At 36.0% G+C, this 21,302-nt stretch overlaps 1 protein-coding gene and 1 long non-coding RNA gene across 3 annotated transcripts in view; one reads left to right on the forward strand and one right to left on the reverse strand.

The window, feature by feature from the left end:
* The window catches only part of LOC149802128 (uncharacterized), a 145,578-nt gene that overhangs the window by 34,151 nt on the left and 90,125 nt on the right, over positions 1-21,302 (reverse strand). The window lies entirely within an intron of this gene.
* LOC149802129 (uncharacterized) overlaps positions 1-21,302 on the forward strand; it is a 65,883-nt gene that overhangs the window by 3,165 nt on the left and 41,416 nt on the right. For both annotated transcript variants that reach the window (XM_089956528.1, XM_089956529.1), the window contains exons 2-3: positions 3,507-3,637; positions 19,978-20,787. In XM_089956528.1, coding sequence (XP_089812654.1) covers positions 3,532-3,637; positions 19,978-20,787 — 916 coding nt within the window. In that variant the 5' untranslated portion in view covers positions 3,507-3,531. The remainder of the gene's footprint in view (positions 1-3,506; positions 3,638-19,977; positions 20,788-21,302) is intronic.

The following is a 21,302-nucleotide window of genomic DNA, read 5'->3' on the forward strand; positions in this document are numbered from 1 at the left end:
TACCTATAAAAAATCAAGTCATTGACTACATCTTAGATTTCTTCGCCTGTCTCTTGTACAGCTGTTCGGGAGCATCTCTGAGGAGTGTCCAGCAGTAGTCAGCCAGCATTGTAGTGGACCATTTTCCCTGGTATCTTTGTTCCATTGTTGCGATATCTTGATGAAAACGTTCGCCGTGTTCATCACTAACAATACCACAGTTGCTAGGAAAGAAATCCAAATGGGAATGAAGGAAGTGAATCTTTAGAGACATATTGCAGCCAAGTTTCTTATACTTCATCAACATGTCTTCTACTAGTTCCTTATAGTTTTCTGCCCTAACATTTCCGAAAGAAGTTTGTAGAAATTAGGCGAAAAGCATTCCATGCTTGTTTCGCGTCACCTTCCAGCAAGTTGTTGAACCGGTCATCTTTGAAAAGCTCTCGAATCTGAGGACCCACAAAAACTCCCTCTTTAATCTTTGCTTCGCTGAGTCGAGGGAATTTTTCATGCAGGTATCGGAATGCTGGCAAAGTCCGGTCAATGGCTTTCACGAAGTTCTTCATCAAACCTAGTTTGATGTGAAGGGGTGGTAGCAAGATTTTCTGAGCCTCAACCAGAGCTGGGTGTTGGATATTCTTCTCTCCAATGGCTACATTCTGCCTGTGAGTCCATTCCTTCCTCATGTAGTGCATTTCCCTTGCTCGGCTATCCCACTCGCATAAGAAACACATGTATTTTGTATATCCTTGCTGCAGTCCCATTAAAAGGGCAACTACCTTCAAATCACCACAGAGGTGCCAGCTGTACTTGTTATACTCAATGGAATTCAGTAGCTGCCTTAAGTTATCGTATGTCTCTTTCATGTGGACAGCATACGCTACTGGAATAGATGGAAGAATGTTTCCATTGTGCAAAAGCACAGCCTTGAGACTCAGTTTCGAAGAGTCCACAAATAGTCTCCATTCTTGTGGGTCATGAGTGATTTTTAAAGCATTCATGAGGCCCTCAATATCGGAACAGAATATCAGATTACTTTCCTTTCTGAAGAAAGGCTCCAATTGCTGGTGGCGCTTTCGATATGCAGTAATTGTGACATCTTCTTCTAGAAGATTCCATTGTTGGAGTCTTGATCCTAGCAATTCTGCCTTGTTCTTTGATAAGTCCAAATCACGAATCAGGTCATTTAGTTCTTCCTGTGTTATTCTGTGTGGGGTTGATGATGCACCACAGTGAAAATCTGGATCACTGCATGCTGATGGACCAGGAGAAGAACAGGTCGACTCACCTTTGTCTTCGTCAGATGAATCAAGAGAATATTCTGCTGAAGGTTCTGGAATAGGAAGTCCCTCACCATGTGGAACTGGTCTCAATGCAGACGGAATGTTTGGGTAGACTATTCTCGACTTCTTTCGCTTCGTTATTCCGCCGGAAAGAGGAGGAACCAAGCAGAAGTAACAGTCATTTAGGTGGTTGCTTGGCTCTCTCCACACCATTGGGACTGCAAACGGCATTGATGACCTTTTGCAATTCAACCACTGTGAAAGCTGTGTTGTACATGTAGCACAGCATATATGCGGAGCCCAAGGCTTGTCTTGGTCACCAACCTTGCATCCGAAGTAAAGATGATATGCCTTCTTCACTTGAGAATTGATACTTTTCTTCTGGTTGGCAAATGTCACTTCCCCACAAATATAGCAAAAATTGTCCGCGGTATTAACACACTTTCGAGGCATTACTGTTCTTTATTGTACGTAAATGGATAAAATAGTAAGTTTTATGTAACAGTAGCTTGAACTGTCTCGCACAACGTCTAAAATATTTTAAATGCTGAACCTATCTGATTGGGCTTTATATAGTACACTGCTTACGTCAGCTTCAGCAGCCGCCTGGCATTAGTATAATAGGCCTACACATGTATAGTACACTGCTGACGTCAACTTACTTCAGCAGCCGCATGGCATTAGTATTGCATTGCATCAGAAAATGATGCAATCAACTGTGGATGATGTGAGCATGATGGTATTATGCAATGTTACATCATTATTCCGGATGTTGCTGCAGTCCTACTGGAGAAATTTACACAGTGAAACATAGAAAATGAGGTATATGAATATCTTCAAAACGAGAGCCAATACAAATTTTTCACGGTTATATTCGTGTTCGGCACACCAAAATACTACAGATTAGGGCCTTTTCAAGTCAGTAATGATTTCACTGTTGACCAGTGTAATGGAGGTGATGGTAAAGACTAAATGATGTGACTGAAAAGGTCAAGGATGCAGAATATTCAGCAGGAATTAGAAGAGATCCATTGTTAATAAACAATAGAATAAGTTGATATCTGTCACTGTATATTTTTTATGGAAAATCTTTTATATCAATGAATACTGACCTGAAAAATAAACATCACTCGTTGAAATCTAAAATGCACAATACTTCACACTATCAGAAACTTAAAAGTGTTCAGATGCATTGTCATTTGCAAGTCTTTCTGAATGATGTTTGTGATTTCACGCATAGAGATGAATGGGCCATGCCAGCATGGACATTCTTACAGCTAAATCATTTTGTAGAAGAAATACAATTTCCAAAATGATGCATTTCTATTTTGCTGCATATTTCTTCTAATAAAGAATGGATTAAATACTAAAGCACCAGTGATCTTTTGATAGCACAAATATTTGCTATTAATGTGCAATAAGGTTTTAATTTTGTCATCAGTCTTTTTGTGTGTGTTTGTGGGGGAGGTGTTGTTTAAAATTTGCCAAAAGATAGTAATTTGGAAATTTAATTTGTCATAGCTTCTCCTCTCATTTTGCTTGGAGGATTTTATTGAAACATTGCAGACTAGAGTTGTGGTTGTTGTAGATATGCAGTGGGTTTACTCTTTTCTCTGGCCCATGTTGGGGATTTTTCTTGAAAACTCAGCATTTTATTTAGAACTCAGTTTGCCAGCAGGTAGCTCAGTTAGAAGAGCATCAGACTCACTTGTAATTTGAGGTTCTGGGTTCAGTAACTGCTGAGGCCAGCCCTGGTTGGCTAGCTCGATGTCTTCTTGGAAAAGGCACTTAGCTCCCATTTCCTTGCCATGATATAGCCAACAAAGTGTTGAAATTGTCACAACCCATCTACACAAATCAGCTCAACGCTGCTTCCACATCATTTTGAAAGATTTTCTTGAAGCTTTGTCGGTTAGAGGGTGTATTTGGTGTAAATCTTCAATAAGGTTTTACTTCTTTCCACTGCCTAAGTTTTGGGGACATGTTTAGAAACTTTATTTTAAAATGGGTATTTGGGGAATTGTGTTCATCATATCTTCATCTCCCATACTATTTTGGAGAATGCTATTGAAGCATTTATATAAGAGATCATTGATTTACATTTTTCCTCTGGCACAATTGTGAGGACATTTGCAGGAAAATATTTGAGAAATAAAGGGTATTTTGGGACCTGAGTTCATTATCACTTATTCATCTTCCTTCTTAAGCTTGCCATTCTTTTAATTGCATTTCAACATTTTGCAGACAATAATCCATACTTGACAAACCAATGGCTGCTGAAGAGAGATTGTCACGTCTAGATTCTCAGGTTTCTATAGATGCAGCTCCACCAGAAATAAACCCCTTGGTGCAGGAAAGTGGCCAGACATCCGTGGGTATGTATGTGGAGGCATTGCCACATATTGCTTCTCGTTTGCAATTGAGGTAGCATGCGTACAGTGGTTAAGGCTCCAGTTACTGTAATATTGATACATTTTCGTAGAGACTGCTTGGGTGGCCTAAGTGGTTAGAGTATCCACTTCCAATGTGGGAGATTGCGGGTTCAGGCCCTGTCCATTTATACCAAAAGACTTATCAGATTGGCACTAGCAGCTGCCTCATTGATGTTAAGCATTAAGAGGTTAGTGTTAGGTCTGGTTGGCCTTGTCAGGAAAATTTGACTGGGTGGGACATGGTGTTAAATATTTGTGGCATGATGCCCCAGTGCTCGACATAACTATAAACTGCCACACTGCAGACATCGTAGTGATAAAGCTATTTTAAGAATCCAAATGTCCCAGTCAGACACGTATATATTTTCAAACATTTTAATAATTTATTTTTAAAGTACAAATGCTTATTGCTAAAATGTATTAACTTAGATTTTCAGCTCATTTCTCAGCACAAAATTGTGCAAAGTTTGCATAGTAAAGGTTCAGAGATACTGTATGAAAATTGAATATACTACATAAAAAATTTCAAATACTGATAAATTTTCCTTTTTTATTTTTCCTCAGCTGTCTTTCCTCCCTATTTGCTCAGCTTCCTACAGTATGTCTGTGTTCTACACATTTTAATTGACAATTTGTCCTTTTAACATTTATCTGTTCTTCATCAATATCTTTCACCCTCATCTTCTCGCTTTTTATACCTTGACTAATTGCTGTTGTTTAACCAAGAGACTCTTCACTTTGCCTATTCAGTAATTTTTTTTGTCACTGAAGCTTAATATCATGTGCCTTATGTTCATATATTCACATAGGTTTACATTTTTTGTAGCATCAAAGGAGAACATTATAAGATATGATATTTATCCTCCAATCCTTTACCTTCTGTGTTGTACATCTTGTAATCTCCAACCACAAATTTAGGAAATAAAATATGAAGTAAATAATGAAAATTTAGATACCTATTAAACATTATGAATAATGTGTGGAAAATTGCAGGTACTTTGTTAAAAATTAGAAATACTCTGTGAAAAATTAGAGATACTATATAAAATTAGAAAAATTAGAATACTGTATGAAAATTGCAGACATTACAGTAAAGCTATGTTTGTAAATTTGAGGTGTGCAGTGTAACTGGTATACAGGTTTACCATGATATTTTTCTGGTAGTACCATAGTACTTTTTCACTGTGCTGGTACACCAGTTTCCATCAATAAGGAATGTATGGAAATTCCTGAGGAATCTTGTTACTATATAAAAAGATGTTAACATTGTGTTTTCATTATTCATGTCAAACAGGCTCAACAAATTAACTTTCTTTTTATAATATGGTTGCTTCTGTAACAAATTAATTGTAAATATTACAAATATACATTTATTACATTTGATCTTACATGGCTGTTTTGGCATTTGATACAGATGTTCAGTCTGTGGTTCCATATAGTGCACCTAAAATTTCCATATTGCACACCCAGCCTGTAACTACTTTTACAACTTTAAATTTAAATATTAATCCACTTATAAAATATCTGGAATGATTTGTTGCTATACATTTGAAATTATTAAAAAATGTCACCACATGTTTACAATTTGAAGAAATGCAGTCATAATTGGTACAAATGGATGTTTTTGCTGCTGGAGGATAATGGAGAGTACTGTAAGTAGCGATGAACAGTTTATGTGAATTTTATCTAGGCAGAGAAATTAAGAGTTCATTGAGGTGGACAACAGTATCGTGGAGAGAATGTTTGATAATGAGTTTTCAGATGAACATCTGACATTAGAGAGAGGGAGAGAGGAAAAGAGTGCTTTGCCACAGAAATCTTGTATTGAAACTTTTAAAAATGCAGACAAAGCAAGAAAGACTCTGGGAGTAGTGTCAAGATTCAGTACGTGGTTAGAAATGCCCCATATTTGGAGAAAACTTTACTTCATGTTTAATTCCTAAGAGAAATCCCACAATGTAAATCATCTAAAATACCAAACTTAGCTAAAATCCATTTCAGCATTAGGAATTTCAAAAGTATGGGCTGTGGAAGTATATTTTTGTAAAATTTGTCTTAAAATTACAGAGGAATTTGTTTAGTAAATCTGAGGATAAAACTGACAAACATTTGCACTGTAAAGGTACTCATATTACAGTAGTTGTTTTGATTGTGATGCAGATTTATAACAATTATATCTTGTTACAGTGTTGACCTTTTCATCATAGGGGCATATTTTAAATTCTTGCAACTGTTCAAGTAGAAAATAAAGAGAAGAAAACAGAACAATATTTCAATATTGTTTAGAGATTTCTTGTTAATATATATCAAAATGAATATTACAAATCTAGTCTGTATGGTAGGAAGAGACAAAATCAATGATTTCTTGAAAAATATATCCTTTATATTCATTTGATATGGCATAGGAACATTTGTCTTGGCCTGATGGCCTTGACATTGCTATGCCATATCCAACTAGTTCTTTCTGCCGATGAGGAACAACTTACATATATGTAGTTTAGTCTATGTATCGTACAGTTACAATTTCCATATTGCACACCCAGCCTGTAACTACATTTACAACTTGAAATATTCAAGAATAGTCCACTTAAAAATATTGGGAATGATTTTATCGCTATGCATTTGAAACTATTCAGAAATATCAATGCACATAATTTTAATGGGTGAAAGTGGCCCCTTTTTTGCTGGGGTTAATGGAGGAATAACAAAGGTAGTGATGAGGAGCTTATGAGTATTTCACGATATCTACCACGAAGAAATTAGAGTTAGTTGAGGTTGGCAATAATATTTTCAGTATGTTTGACAGTGAGTTCTCATACGAAGCTGGTGTTTTGAACTGAGACAGACATGAAATGGAGGCAGAGACCAAGCGTTTTGAAATCTTGTATTGAAAGTTTAAAATTTCAAACAAAATAAGAAAGACATGTGGACTCATGTCAGGATTATAGGCATGGTTAAAGATGCCTCCATGTTTGGAGAAAACTTTACCTCTGTTTAATTAGACACTTAAATTGGTGCCTAACCTTATTGAGACAGGATGGTTTGTACCTTGAACCAGATAGTCTTAATAGTTACAACTGAGCTATAGACAGATAAGTAAGGGACAGTAACTATGGCTACAGCATTTGATCTTCAGCGGAGTTTGCTGAGTGCCATAAAAGTGCAGAATTCTGGGCACAATGTCCTTAATCAAAGACATTCAAGATATCAGAGAAGAAATAACTGTTGAACCATGTACCCCTTTGATGTCATTCCCAGCTGCAGCAGTGTGACATAACAGCTTTTAGATAGCAACTAGTAAATCAGCATTCCCTAGAACATTGAATTGTTGGTCCCTAATACATGTACAATGGCAGTCATTGGTCCCAAATACATGTACAGTGGCAGTCGTTGGTCCCTAATACATGTACAGTGACAGTCATTGGTCCCTAATACATGTACAGTGACAGTTATTGGTCCCTAATAAATGTACAGTGACAGTCATTGGTCCCTAATACGTGTACAGTGACAGTCATTGGTCCCTAATACATGTACAGTGACAGTCATTGGTCCCTAATACATGTACAGTGACAGTTATTGGTCCCTAATATATGTACAGTGACAGTTATTGGTCCCTAATACATGCACAGTGACAGTCATTGGTCCCAAATACATGTACAATGGCAGTCATTGGTGGTCATATCCCTCTGCTACAAGTACCCCCACCCCCGATTTCATCACTAAATATCAGATGGTTTCAACAGTTAAAAGGAAGAAAAGATCTTATGGTGAGTTCATAGAAATTCTTTTTGGCCAGTAGAGCATCAATCCCTTTTAGGGAGTATTATTTATTTATGTTGAGTTCATAGAAATTCTTTTTGCCCAGTAAAGCATCAGTCCCTTTAGGGAGTATTATTTATTGTTTTATGTTTTCTTATGACCTCACAGTAGGTCTGTAGGTAGGTGTTGTTGGTGGATAGTTAGGCTTGTTGGTAGGTTAATGGTATGTCAGCACAATACTGGCTATATAGTGTTAATTAAAATTTAAAAGATTAAATTTTAAAAGGATTTAAAGTTATTAACATAAAGAGAAAAAAAACCAAAAAGCCTCTTGAAGTAGAAACAGGGCCAACATTTCATTGTGAAGATCACTTTAGACTTTATTTGTCTTGCATCATATTTAAGAAGGCCCTGGGGTAGCCAAGTGGTCCAAGGCACTCGCCTTTACAGATTGCGGACTTTTCACCTCTGTCTTCATGGGTTCAAGTCTCAGGCTTGGCCAGTGTGGGTATTGAAGAAGCTTGCTAGTTGCTTCCTCTGGGTTGGTAGTTTTTCCTGGGATTTGCTGGGTTCTTCCTGAACCATTTATACTGGCCACTATGTATAGCCTATTATGTGTTGAAAATGGTGTTAACATCACCAACAAAATAATAGTTAATATTTACCTTGGCTGTTAGAGAATACTAAAGGTAGATGTCAGCTATGTAATTATTGATAACTTATGGTACACCAAGTTTTGTGGGATTCCAAATTTTATGGTGTACAAAGTTTTGTGGCAAAAAGTTTGGTTGGGTACTAAGTTTCATGTATTTCATTGTTTCTGTAAACCATAGATTCAGAAACCATCCAGCAATTATTCCTTTGTACAAAAAATAAGATCCTTCCACAAACCATCAATTTACATACTGACAAACATGTAATTTTTCATAAGACCATACAAATTTATGCCCACAAAAAAAAGAAACTCACAATATTCTGATATTCTTGTCAGAATATGAGGATGCTGCTACTTTGTTGTACAAACTTCAAGTGTGTTTTGGTAAGAATAAATTGCAGTCTCATGGAAATTATTAGCCACATATATTGTTTTGAAAGAAAACAAGTTGACTGTTCATTTCCATTACATACAGTTTATGTGCCTTCATTTGTGCATTTATTCAGAGTTAATGCCTTTCTAATTTGAATGTGGTGCCAGAGCTTTATGGATTTTGTTGGGTACTGAGTTTTGTAGAATTTGTGACTTTCCAACTAGTGCAGATTTGATATGGTACCAAATTTTTGTTGTTTTCATGGGGTACCAGTTATGTGGATTTTGTTGTATAGCAAGTTGTTTGGATTTTTTTGTCGATACAAATAATGAATTCAGCCAGCCAGTCCAAACAATGAGAATTCTGTCAAAAGAAACGGAACCCTTCCAAAATCCATAAACTTATATAACAAACTTCTTTTTCACAAGACGAGAAAAATTGATACCCATGGCAATAAATGAATTGACAGTATTTTACAATTATATATGCTGGGGAAAGGTATGGAGAGGATGGTGCTTAGCTGTATTGTCTTGAGTTTTATGAGATGATGAAACTTTGCTGTATTAACGTAAGTGTTATGTGTAGATTATGAAAATTTGCTGCATTGTATTATGTATATTCAGTTTGTACTTTGTGCTTGATCTTTGTCCATGATTGAGGATAGAGAATTAGTGTGTACCTGATTTATGTCTTGTTTGTAAGTCATAAATAGATGTTTACTTGAATTTGAGTTCAAGATCTAGCCTTGATTATGACCTTAGAAGGTTCTAAAAATGAATTTGTTTCCGAATTTGATGGGAAAATGACCCACATCCTTGTGCAAGAGAAAAAGAACAAACTATATCATAGGTGGTGCACAGCCAAGAAGGTTGATGAAGATTATGATAACCTCAGAAAGCTCATTAAGTGTTAAAGAATTGCACCCATAGTAACATCAAGACATACTTTGATGAGCAGAAGGAAGAAACTTTGGAAGATGCTGCTCATACAGCTGATGATTATTCCTTGACTCACATAGTTTCGTTTGTCAATAAGTCTTCATCTCAGCAGTATTGATCAATCTAAGTCTCATATGAGTACTTCAAAATCTCCATCTGGCACAACTTTTAGGCACAACAATTTATGATAAGACTGATCAGAAATCCTTATCTCTTCCTATGTGCACTTTTGATATGATAAAAGGACATGTTATTTCTGATAGTCACAGTTTGAGAAATACATAACAGAATAAAGACAGAGCTGTTCAAATTGCTTTTATTTTGAAGAGGTCAGGCTCATAGTTTTGTATTGAAAGCAGTACATTGGTTGGGTCAAACAAATGCCTGTCTGATTGTATTACAGAGAATTATGAGCCATTGATGTCAGTAGTTCTACATAACTTATTGATGTTTCTGCCAAGCCTATTCCTCATAAATTATGAAGGGACACGGGAGCTTCTCAGTCTTTTTTTATCAGGTACTTTGCTTTTGTCTGAGAAGTGTTCTTCTTGTGAAAGTGTTCATATTCAGGGAGTAGAGTACAGCTTTGTTAATATTCCTCTCCAGTATGTAAATTTATCATCAAACTTATGATCAGTGACTGTTGTAGCAGTGACTTTTTCACCTGTTGAGGGTATTCAGTTATTAATGGGCAATGTCCTAACTGAAGATAAGGATGTAATTAATCCATTTGTAACTGACAAAACTTGTTTGATCAAAAAGTTAATCCTATTGAAATGAAATCCCTGATTTATACCCTGCTTGTGCAGTTACCAGAGCTATGGCAAAAAGAGTACCTGAAAATGATGTTGGTTAGGAGGGTATTCCTTTAGTTGGCACTTTTTTTGGTCAGTCTTTGATGAGTTCACTTTTTCCCTGGTTTTGATCAATCAAGAGTTATTGATCACAGTTATCCTCTTATTACTACTCATTTAATTTATTCTAATTAGGGTTAGTGGTTAGAGCATCCACCTCAGATGGGCTTTTTGCTGACTCAAACCCCGGCTGAGTCATACCAAAGACTTAATAAGAATGGTACTAACAACTGCCTCCTTAGGTGCTCAGCATAAAGAGGTTAGTGTTAGGACTGGATGACCTGGTGTCAGGATAATGTGACTGGTTGGGATATGATGTGACATGATGCCCTAGTGCTAGACATCACTATAAACTGTCACACTACATACAGCTTTGCAATATGACTGAAACATTTTTAAAGTTATGTTAAAAATCCAAATCATGCAGACACTGTCAGGGTGACAAAAGACAGTCATTCATTGTCAAATAGTAACAAGATCCTGATGTTTGTTTTAGAGGGCTATTAGCAAAACTAAAGCTACATAAATACCTGTTTGTTGTTTTTGGAAAAAGGGTCCTTTTTAAAAATGGAGATTACCTGAAGTACCCACTTGTGACGAGTGGTCAGTGAGCTGTCAAATTGTTGTTCTTTAGGTCACATAGACAAAACATTCTCAGTTAGACCATGAAGCTTCCTTGGCATGTCATTTAAGAGTCAATAAGACTTATCACAAGATCTGAACTCTTTTTTATTGGCCAAAAATTAAAAGTGCTGTTTCAAAATACTGTAGAACTAGTCACATTTGTCATATTGTACAAAAACCCAATCAAAATAAACCTAAGGCTCATCTTCAACCTATTCCTGCATTTCATGCACCATTTAGAAAATTATGCTAGACTGTGTTGGTCCCCAAGCTAAGACTAACTCAATCAACCAATACTTGCTGACTATAATGTGTGCATCCACAAAGTTTTGAGAGGCAACTCTTTTTGGGAATATTAAAACTAAAACCATAGTAAAATCTTTGATAAAGTTTTTAAAAAATCTGTCCTGTCGGATCAAGGGCCATATTTTGTGTCTGGAATTTTCCAGCATGTTATGCATGAATTAGGCATCTAGCATTTTAAATCTTTTGCCTATCACCCTGAAAGTCTATAGGCTTTAAAAAGATTTCATCAAACTTTAAAGAATATGATTCAGTCATATTAATCTGATACAGGAAATGGTTGGGTGTTCATTTACTGTCGTTTGCTGTTGGAGAATCAGGTCAAGAATCATTAGGTTTTTAAACTGGCTTTTGGACATACTGTCTGTGGACCATTGAAGTTATTAAAAGAAACTTCTTTCAATCAAAGATTCAGAAATTAAGCTTCTTGAATGTGTCTTTGATTTCAAATATAAAAGGCTTTTGAAGTAGAACTAATCCTCACTCATCTCAGTCAAGAAATGAAAATAAGGTAGGACAGAACTGAAAAGGAAAGAGGTTTCCAGTCTCGTGATAGAGTTTGGCTCTCTTTCCCATACCTCAAAATCCTTCTCAATTAAGTATTATGGTCCTTATACAATTTAAAAGAAAGCAGTGACTTAATTTGTATTATTAACACTCCTGGGAAGAGGAAACAGAAACAATTTTGCCATATAAACATGTTAAAGAAGTATGTTAATAGAAATAGCCCTGTTAATCAATCCATGAGTTTATTTGTAGCTGTCCTAGACAGGATTTAAATGATGGAATACAATCTAACTGTGGTAACTTTGCTTTAACCAGTCCTTTGAATTCAGAAATATTAAACAATCTGGACCAGAAGCTTCACATCTACAGCCACAAGAAAAGAGGGATCTACAACAGCTGTTATGTGATTATGAGCACTTCTTTGCAGATGTTAAAACACGATCAATTCAGTGGTGCAAATTTGTCAATTTACATAATAGTGAGTTCTGATGTGCTTGTTTTACATTTTTAGGACATGGTTGAGTTAAACCTGTAGAAGTTAAGATCAAGACTATCCTTGAAATTCCAGTGCCTATTGGTAAAAAGCAACTGATGTAATTTTTGGGTATGGCTGGATGTTATTGGAAATTTTGCTCAAATTTTTTCATAATTGCTGAACCCCAAACCAGTTTTTTGAGTAAGAAATCCAAGTTTCAACTTTGGGGTCCTGGGTGACTGAGTGGTCTAAAATGCCTTATCGATCACTGCCATTCGTCACTGTCTGCATGAGTCAAGTCTAGGGCCTGGTCATTATGGGTAGGTGAGAAAGCTGCCAGTAGCTTCCTGTGAGTTGGTGATTCTTGCCTGAGTTTTCCTGGTTTCTTTCTCCACCAGTTATACTTGCCACCATATATAGCATACCTTACGCTGAGAAATGGCATTAAACCCCAAAACAAACATCCAAACAAGTGATTTGACAGTGTGCTCATTTTCTAAAAATAAAATAAACAAGCACCAGAGAAATTATTCCACACTCGAGAAAAAATGTTTTATTTTGATTTGCAACAATTTTAGAAGTGTATATTAGTTCAGTTCCTTAATTGATTGCTGTATTCAATGATCAGAACTTCTTACGTTTCGTTATCAAAATGAAAAACAAAAATCAGAGATTGTTGAGATGGAGCTTCATGTTGTACAAATACAGCATTGACATTAGGCACATTAGCAGGAAAGATAATCTGATTCCAGATGTACTTTCTTGTGTACAGAAGTACTGTATTGCTTTATGTAAATTTTGTGTCATAAGACCTTTTTCTATGTAATTTCAATTATTATTGTCCCATGTATATTTTATTAATATGTACAAGGAAGCTTTATTGTATTAATATTTTTTCTTTCTTTATGAGGGGTGGTGTTACATATATTTAGATGAACTAGTTCAAGATCTAGCTTTGATTATGACCTTAGAAAGTTCTAGAGACATATTTGTTTATGAATTTTATGGGAAAATGACCCAGATCCTGGTCATCTTATTGTGTCTTAGGTTTTTATATAAAGGTTGTGATCAATGAAATTATTCATTCCTGTCTTTACATCAGTCTTTGTGGATGAAGTTTTTAGTTGTGTTCAGCTATAATTTGAGAGGAATTATTTACTCAAATTATTCATTGGAATTACAAAGTGCTAACTGAAATTTTGGACTAAACTCACTATTTTGGGATTATTAAGGACTCATTGAAAGACATTCTGGATTATATCATTGTGATATATCAAGACTATTGGGGTATCGGCACATGCAAGACTTGGTACATCAGAACATTCTTGATTTGAATTAATTTGAAAAACTGTACTCTTGGACTTAAGTCACAATACTATAAATTCCTTAAATTTACATTTTATAACTTACAGAATTAAATTATTTGTTGAATTTTACAAAACGTTTTGGTTGTGTTTTTTCTGTTACATAGTATAAGACAATATATTAACAGAGTCAGAACAGTTGACTTGAGTGTTAGATGTAGTTGATGAAACTTTGCTGTATTGATTTCAGTTTTGGATATGAGATAATAATACCTTGATGCATTGTGTTTAGTTTTGGATATGAGATAATGATACCTTGATGCATTGTGTTTAGTTTTGGGTATGAGATAATGATACTTTGATGCATTGTGTTTAGTTTTGGATATGAGATAATGATACCTTGATGCAATGTGTTTAGTTTTGGATATGAGATAATGATACTTTGATGCATTGTATTTAGTTTTGGATATGAGATAATGATACCTTGATGTATTGTGTTTAGTTTTGGATATGAGATAATGATATTCTGATGCATTGTGTTTAGTTTTGGATATGAGATAATGATACCTTGATGCATTGTGTTTAGTTTTGGATATGAGATAATGATACCTTGATGCATTGTGTTTAGTTTTGGATATGAGATAATGATACTCTGATGCATTGTGTTTAGTTTTGGATATGAGATAGTGATACCTTGATGCATTGTGTTTAGTTTTGGATATGAGATAATGGTACCCTTGATGCATTGTGTTTAGTTTTGGATATGAGATAATGATACTCTGATGCATTGTGTTTAGTTTTGGATATGAGATAATGATACCTTGATGTATTGTGTTTAGTTTTGGATATGAGATAATGATACTCTGATGCATTGTGTTTAGTTTTGGATATGAGATAATGATACCTTGATGTATTGTGTTTAGTTTTACATGTGAGATGATGATGCTTTGCTGTATTGACTTCAAGTTTAGCAAGAATGACTTGCAAAATCATGAAAATTGTCAACCCTATATGTGCTTTTGAAAGAAAATCAGCTGACATTGATATGGTCCATTGCTAGTGTATATGAAGTTTTGCATTTGTTCATGAGTTGTTGTTGTTGTTGTTGTTGTAGGGTTTAACGCCATTTTCAGCACATGATAGGCTATACATGGCGGCCAGTATTAATGGTGGAGGAAGAACCCGGGAAAACCATGGAAAGAACCACTGACCCACGAGAAGCTACTGGCAAGCTTTCCCACATACCCACATTAGCCGAATCGGAGACTTGAACCCACACAGACAGAGGTGAGATGGCAGTGATCCGTAACGAAGAGCGATTTAGACCACTTGGCCACTCGTAGTCTGTTGCTTTTAAAATTAAATACCTCCAGTTTTTGGGATATGTCTCTTGTGAAGGATTTTTGGATGTGCACATGTCAGCATAGCTTAGGGAGAAAGGAGATACACGTCAGCATAGCTTAGGGTGAAGGGAGATGCACATGTCAGCATAGTCTAGGGAGAAAGGAGATGTACATGTCAGCATAGCTTAGGGAGAAATGAGATGATATGCCAGCATAGCCTAGGGATAAATGAGATGCACATGGCAGCATAGCCTAGGGAGAAAGGAGATGATATATCAGTATAGCCTAGGGAGAAAGGAGATGACATGTCAGCATAGCCTAGGGAGAAAGGAGATGACATGTCAGCATAGCTTAGGGAGAAAGGTTTTGATATGTCAGCATAGCCTTGGGAGAGAGGAGATGCACATGTCAGCTTAGCCTAGGGATAAGGGAGATGACATGTCAGCATAGCTTAGGGAGGAATGAGATGACATGTCAGCATAGCTTAGGGAGAAATAAGATGACATGTCAGCATAGTCTAGGGAGAGAGAAGATGCACATGTCAGCATACATCTAAGGAGAAAGAAGATGCACATGTCAGCATAGCCTAGTGAGAAAGGAGATGACATGGCAGCATAGCCTAGGGAGAAGGAAATGCACATGTCAGCATAGCCTAGGGAGAATGTGTATGTGTGTGATTTGGATTTTTAACATAGATTTAACAATTTTTCAGTCATATTGCTACAATGTCTGCAGTGTGACAATTTATAGTGATGTCTAGCACTGGGGCATCATGCCGCAGACATGTAGCATGATGTCCCACCCAGTCACATTATCCTGACACCAGACTGACCATTCCTAACACTAACCTCTTAATGCTGAGCACCAGTCGAGGTAGCTGTTCGTGCCATTTTTGTAAGTCTTTGGTATGACTCGACCGGGGATCGAACCCACAACCTCCTGCATCCGAGGCGGATGCTCTAATCATTAGGCCACCAGAGTGGTCCCTAGGGAGAAGGGAGATGACATATCAGCATAGCCTAGGGAGAGGGAAATGTACATGTCAGCATAGCCTAGAGAGATGACATGACAGCATAGCCTAGGGAGAAAGGAGATACACATACTGTTTTTCCAAGCGATCTTCAGTTGTTTCCAGCTGTCATTTTTAGGAATCATAGTAGAAATCAAGTAAAATTGTGTGTCATGTTAGAAGCTTCTGCTCTGTTGGAGTTAAAGACTTAATGCTTCTGAATTTTTTGTAAAGTTGTGTATTGGTGTTAGGGATGTGTTAGAGGCAATGATGGTGAGATAAGGGGTTTATCATGAACAAAAAAACATTGAGATTATGCTATTTTTATCCACCATTAGTGAAAATGAAGCATATGTGTATTAAAAAATAAACTGAGTAGCTCCCAATCTTATCATTATGCAAGGTATATATATATATATATATATATATATATATATATATATATATATATATATACACACACACACACCACATACATTATAAATAACATGGCCTTTGAAGTAATAATAATAATGGTGATCTTATTTAAAGAGGGTAACACAATTAGCTAAGAAATAATCTACCCTGTGGCCCTCATACAAAGTAATTTATTTATTTTAGCTGCATTTCTGAAACCACTGCATATATTGGGTTTGGAAGAAGGAAATAGAGTGGGCATTTCAAATCTCAACTGGAATAATATTCCAGAGCAGAGTTCCGGAGTATTGGAAACTTTTTTTAAAATAACTCCTTATTTGGTTTGGGGATTTATACTGTTTGGTAGAGATGATATACAAGTGTTGGTATAAAGCAACTTGATATACCAATAGTAATGGTATAGAAAATAAGCAGAATGCAAACACTTTTAAAAAGACACTTTTTGATGTAAGGCATTAGTGACAGAATTCTTGCAGTCAAAACTGATTTCAGAAATTTACATGAGTTGCACCCATATGAATTGGATCAGCACCTGGCTGGTGTTATACTCAGTGTTAGGAGAAAAGATGGATCTGAGTTTGAACTAAACAGCTTAAGAAGCATTATCAGTTCCATTGATCGCCACCTTAAAATCAAGAAATATGCAAGTACAATCATGAGAAGAACAGACACAATATTTGCATTAACAAGGGAAGATCTTTGGGCTAAACAAAAAGATTTCAAATCTAAAGGAAAAGGAAATAAACCCAATCAGAGTCAACCGATCACAGACGAAGAAATAAATGCCTTGTATGGCAAAAAACTATTGGGGATGAAACACCTGAAGCCATTGTTAACACATTGTAGTTTAACAACTCTGTGCATTTTGGTTTGAGGGGAGTTTGAGTTTGGCTTGAGGGGAGTGACTGAACATTACAATCTGAAATGGGGGTATGTTACACTAAAGAAAGATGTGAATGCAGGGATCGTCCTGGATTTCGCCAATGTCGCAAATTGCGATTTTTTTTCCTTATTGGTGACAAAAATATCCCATCTGGCGATTTTTTTGGCAACATACTTTTTGGTTATTTAATTTGTACATACAATCATGGATTTGGACTGGATAAATTAAAAGGCAGAACGAAAGGAAGCCACAAACTTGACTAAGCAATGCATTGGTATCAATCTGTTACACAAACAATCCTTTGTTCTTATTGACAACCCCATCTTTACAGTGCATTGTTACATCATAATCTGCTTATGCTGACATCTGGGCTGAGTACTGTATGCTGCGATACAGTCAATCATGCTACCGCACTATACCTACAACTGACCGACTTCTGAAGACGCGAATAGAACAGATACAATTAATTGTATGGCTAATCCTTCTGTTTGTTTTGTACATATACCAATACAATAGTTTTGCTGAACCTTCATAGAAAACTGATAAGCTTTGAAGTACCGACAACTGTGTATAAATACAAAGCAAATGGAAACAATCTAAATCACAATTACATCTGTCGCCAGTGCAGCATTTTACTCATTGATCTTTTCCTTTTGCCATCAGTCCTGTGTTACGGCTGCAGAGACTTAAACTCGGCAACAAGAAATAGCAAAAAAAAAAAAAAAAAAAAACAGTTTTGCATAATTAATAATAATTATTTATTTCTCAAAATACAGGAGTGAAAGAATCCCTAAGTTGGGTGTGAATTTATGCTTATATATAAGGTCCAATATTGCCAGGTGTTGACTCGTGTAAGTTTCATTCGTGGGAATGGAGATCCTATTTTTCTTGTCGAGAAAATTTATACAGCATTCAGTGATCATTCTTGGGATTTAGGAAGCAATTCGCTACAAGCTTTGTGAAGCTAGCCATAAGGGGGGGGGGGGGCTGCTGAGAGACTACTGGTGTCACCTGTCAGCACTCTAGACTGTGAATGTGGATTCAGTAAGATGAACTTCATAAAAACTGACATCAGAAATAAGCTCTGCATCTCATCTCTCGAGAATTTAATGAGAATCAGCATGTACAGATGTGAAAAATTAGACTTTGAAACTGCATTCAACAAGTGGGCAGCCCTAAAATCGCGACGGATCTTCATGTAACACTTTGTAACATTTTGTTAATGCTTCTTGTAATTAAAGTATTAACTAATCCATCTTTTGTAATTTTCATTGCCTGTTACATTAATAGACTAAATTAACACTTGGAAAAATGTACACTACTTTATTTGGTGACACTTTTTGAAAATTGGCGACAAAATATTCAGGTTGGCGAATTTTTTGGCGACAGCTTTTTAAAAGCCAGGACCATCCCTGGAATGGCTTAGCGTATCTTAAACTTAATGAAAGGCAGACAAAAACAAGAACAGGAGACAATGTCAAGGACATCAGGGATATTAGTCCTAAGATGTATGGAAACAAAAACAACAAAGAGAGAGATCCACTTGCTATCTACAAATGGTATGCTGAGCTAAGACCAGCAGACTTTTGTCAACGTGAAGATCCTTCTATATTGCGCCCAACACTACGTCAATCTCACAAACCCAAAATGGTTTAGGAAGCAAGTTGTTGGAATTAACAAACTTGTATGCATCATGAAAAAAATGAAAGAACAGGCAAATATAACAGAAAGAAAGAAAGTAACAAACACTAGTAGCCGAAAATACCTAATTCAGAAGTTAAGAGACGAAAACATCCCCCCAACTGATATCATGCAAATTTCAGGCCACAAAAATGTATAGTCTGTAAACAGATACTCAAACATTAGTGACAAACAACAACAGATGTACTCCAATTACCTGAGCAACACTGGCCACCCAAGTAATGATGCTGTCAACCCCCACCCCCACAACAAAGAAATTTCAACTGCACAGCAACAGGCTGTAGCATATAAAGTTCACAAATGTGTACCGGTAATATTCAACAGAATCAAATTATCAGTTACCCATTCTATGGACCAAACATCACCGTACTAAATATGTTATGAACCTCCCGCAAAACGTGAATGTACTGTTGCTATAGATGCAAAACGTGAACGAGATCCCTAACTGTGTCAACTTCTTTCAACAGGAGAATTCTCAAACAGGGCCCACACAGTCGACACGTAGGAGAATTATTGAAAGTGACACTGACAGTCAGTAGGAGTAACAAAATATGGACATAAATGTTATCAACAAAATGTGTTTACAGTTAATTGCTTAATTTCCTCTTGTTCCTTCATTATTTTGATGTTTCTTACTTGAATCGACTGTTGCTATAGATGCAAATGGCTGCCCTGTTACTGTTCATGACAAAGAACACTGCAAATTCAATGTTTGCATGCACATTATTAAAATTTCTTTGAACGTTAACTATAAGCCTTGTGTTTTCATTTCATTTAATATTGCTAAAGGATACATATAGGAATTAATATGAATGAAGTGTACAGGAAATTATGAATCACTACAGAACTTCTTGTTTGAGCGTACATACATGCGAGGGGTTGTGAAGAGTTCACTCCCCTAAAGTGCACTGTTTATGGCAGTCAGTATTATCTCCCATATAAAATGAAAACTTGTAGGTGGTATAAATAAAATATATTTATAGTATGTATGCCATATCAATGATATACCACTCATTGTATAAATTTTTCATTAAAAGAAAATGAGGCTTGCTTGAGTTTCCTTTTAATGAAAAATGTACACATCTGGTGGTATATCACTGATACAACTTACATACTATACAATCATATTATTTTTCAGCTGGTGGTAAGGATGTGCATGCTGACATTGACACAGAAGAGTCAAATTTTGAAAGTTCATCATCATTTTGGAATGACTCTTGTAGCAGTTTTGACAGTGGCACGTGGCACATGGAATTGGAAAAGTACAAGAATTCGATACCTAAAGATATTAGAAATGACTTTTTTGATGTCGTGGTTCTCTACAGTGAAGACAATAAATCTGCTGCATGCAAATTTTGTGACCATCTGAAAAAGGATATAAAGTTGAAACATAATGAATCTGTCAAAGCAGTTTTGTACGATGAGTTTATACCACAAGCAGGGTCCAAACTGAAACTTTTGCAGATAGCTTTGGAAAGATGCACATATGTTTTCTGTTACATTACAAAGGAATTCTGTGACGATAAATGGATAGAGTTATCCAGAGAGGAATGTTTGATGGAAGCCATTGAAAATGAGAAGAAGCAATGGTGTGTGGTTCCAGTTATTACAGTGAACATGAGAACTGCAAATTTTAAAATTCCTTTTGGTCTCAGGTCCTTAGTGAGTATTCGTTATTATCAAAATGATCAGTATTATCGAGATAATGTCAGTGCATTGATACAAAACAATCTACATCAACGACTAGACAAGGAGAGAAACCAGAAGCAATTGCAAATCAACTGGATTAAAAAAAACAAGGGAGCATTGCTTTTTGGGAATGGGGACATCAGATGTCCGGAAAACAAAGAGAAACTGAGAATTAAGCAGCAAGAGAAAGAGAAAATTATAGAAGAGGCTGTGAATGAAGGTTTAATTCTCCCTCAGCCAGTGTTCTTACAGAAAGCAGGTATGCACTAGATACAATTTAGAGGTACATATGAAATTATAATACACAGGGCTCGGGGAAAACCTCTAGTCCTCTTGTGGTGTCTGGATACAAATTGATGTTGAATAACACTTTACTCATCCCTGGGCCGAGTTGATGCAAATTTTCACCATGAGAATTAATCTGAGTGTATTTTCTACCTTTAACAAATTCCGAAGTTCAACATTGTGCATCAGTTATAAATCAACATATGCCAAATCTGCCTGCTTCTTGTTAGTCTAAAACAAATTGCAAAGAAAATGACTTCATATTTTTTTCATGCCGGTACCTAAAGTTAGCTTGATACTAAAAAATGGCTAAATATCACGAGCATATTATGTTGCAGTTTTAAAACAGGCCCTTGATTTCTTAATGGTCTTTGTGTTTTACAGCGACACTTTTCAGAAATGTAAGCATCATTTTGATATGGAGAAAGTTTCCCTTTCAACAAAACAAGTTATTACCAGTCAAAACTCAGAGTTAATGAATATCAAAAT

The sequence above is a fragment of the Sinohyriopsis cumingii genome, chromosome 4 (assembly GCF_028554795.1).
Source record: "Sinohyriopsis cumingii isolate HCF-2022 chromosome 4, ASM2855479v2, whole genome shotgun sequence".
Taxonomy (NCBI): Eukaryota; Metazoa; Mollusca; class Bivalvia; order Unionida; family Unionidae; genus Sinohyriopsis; species Sinohyriopsis cumingii.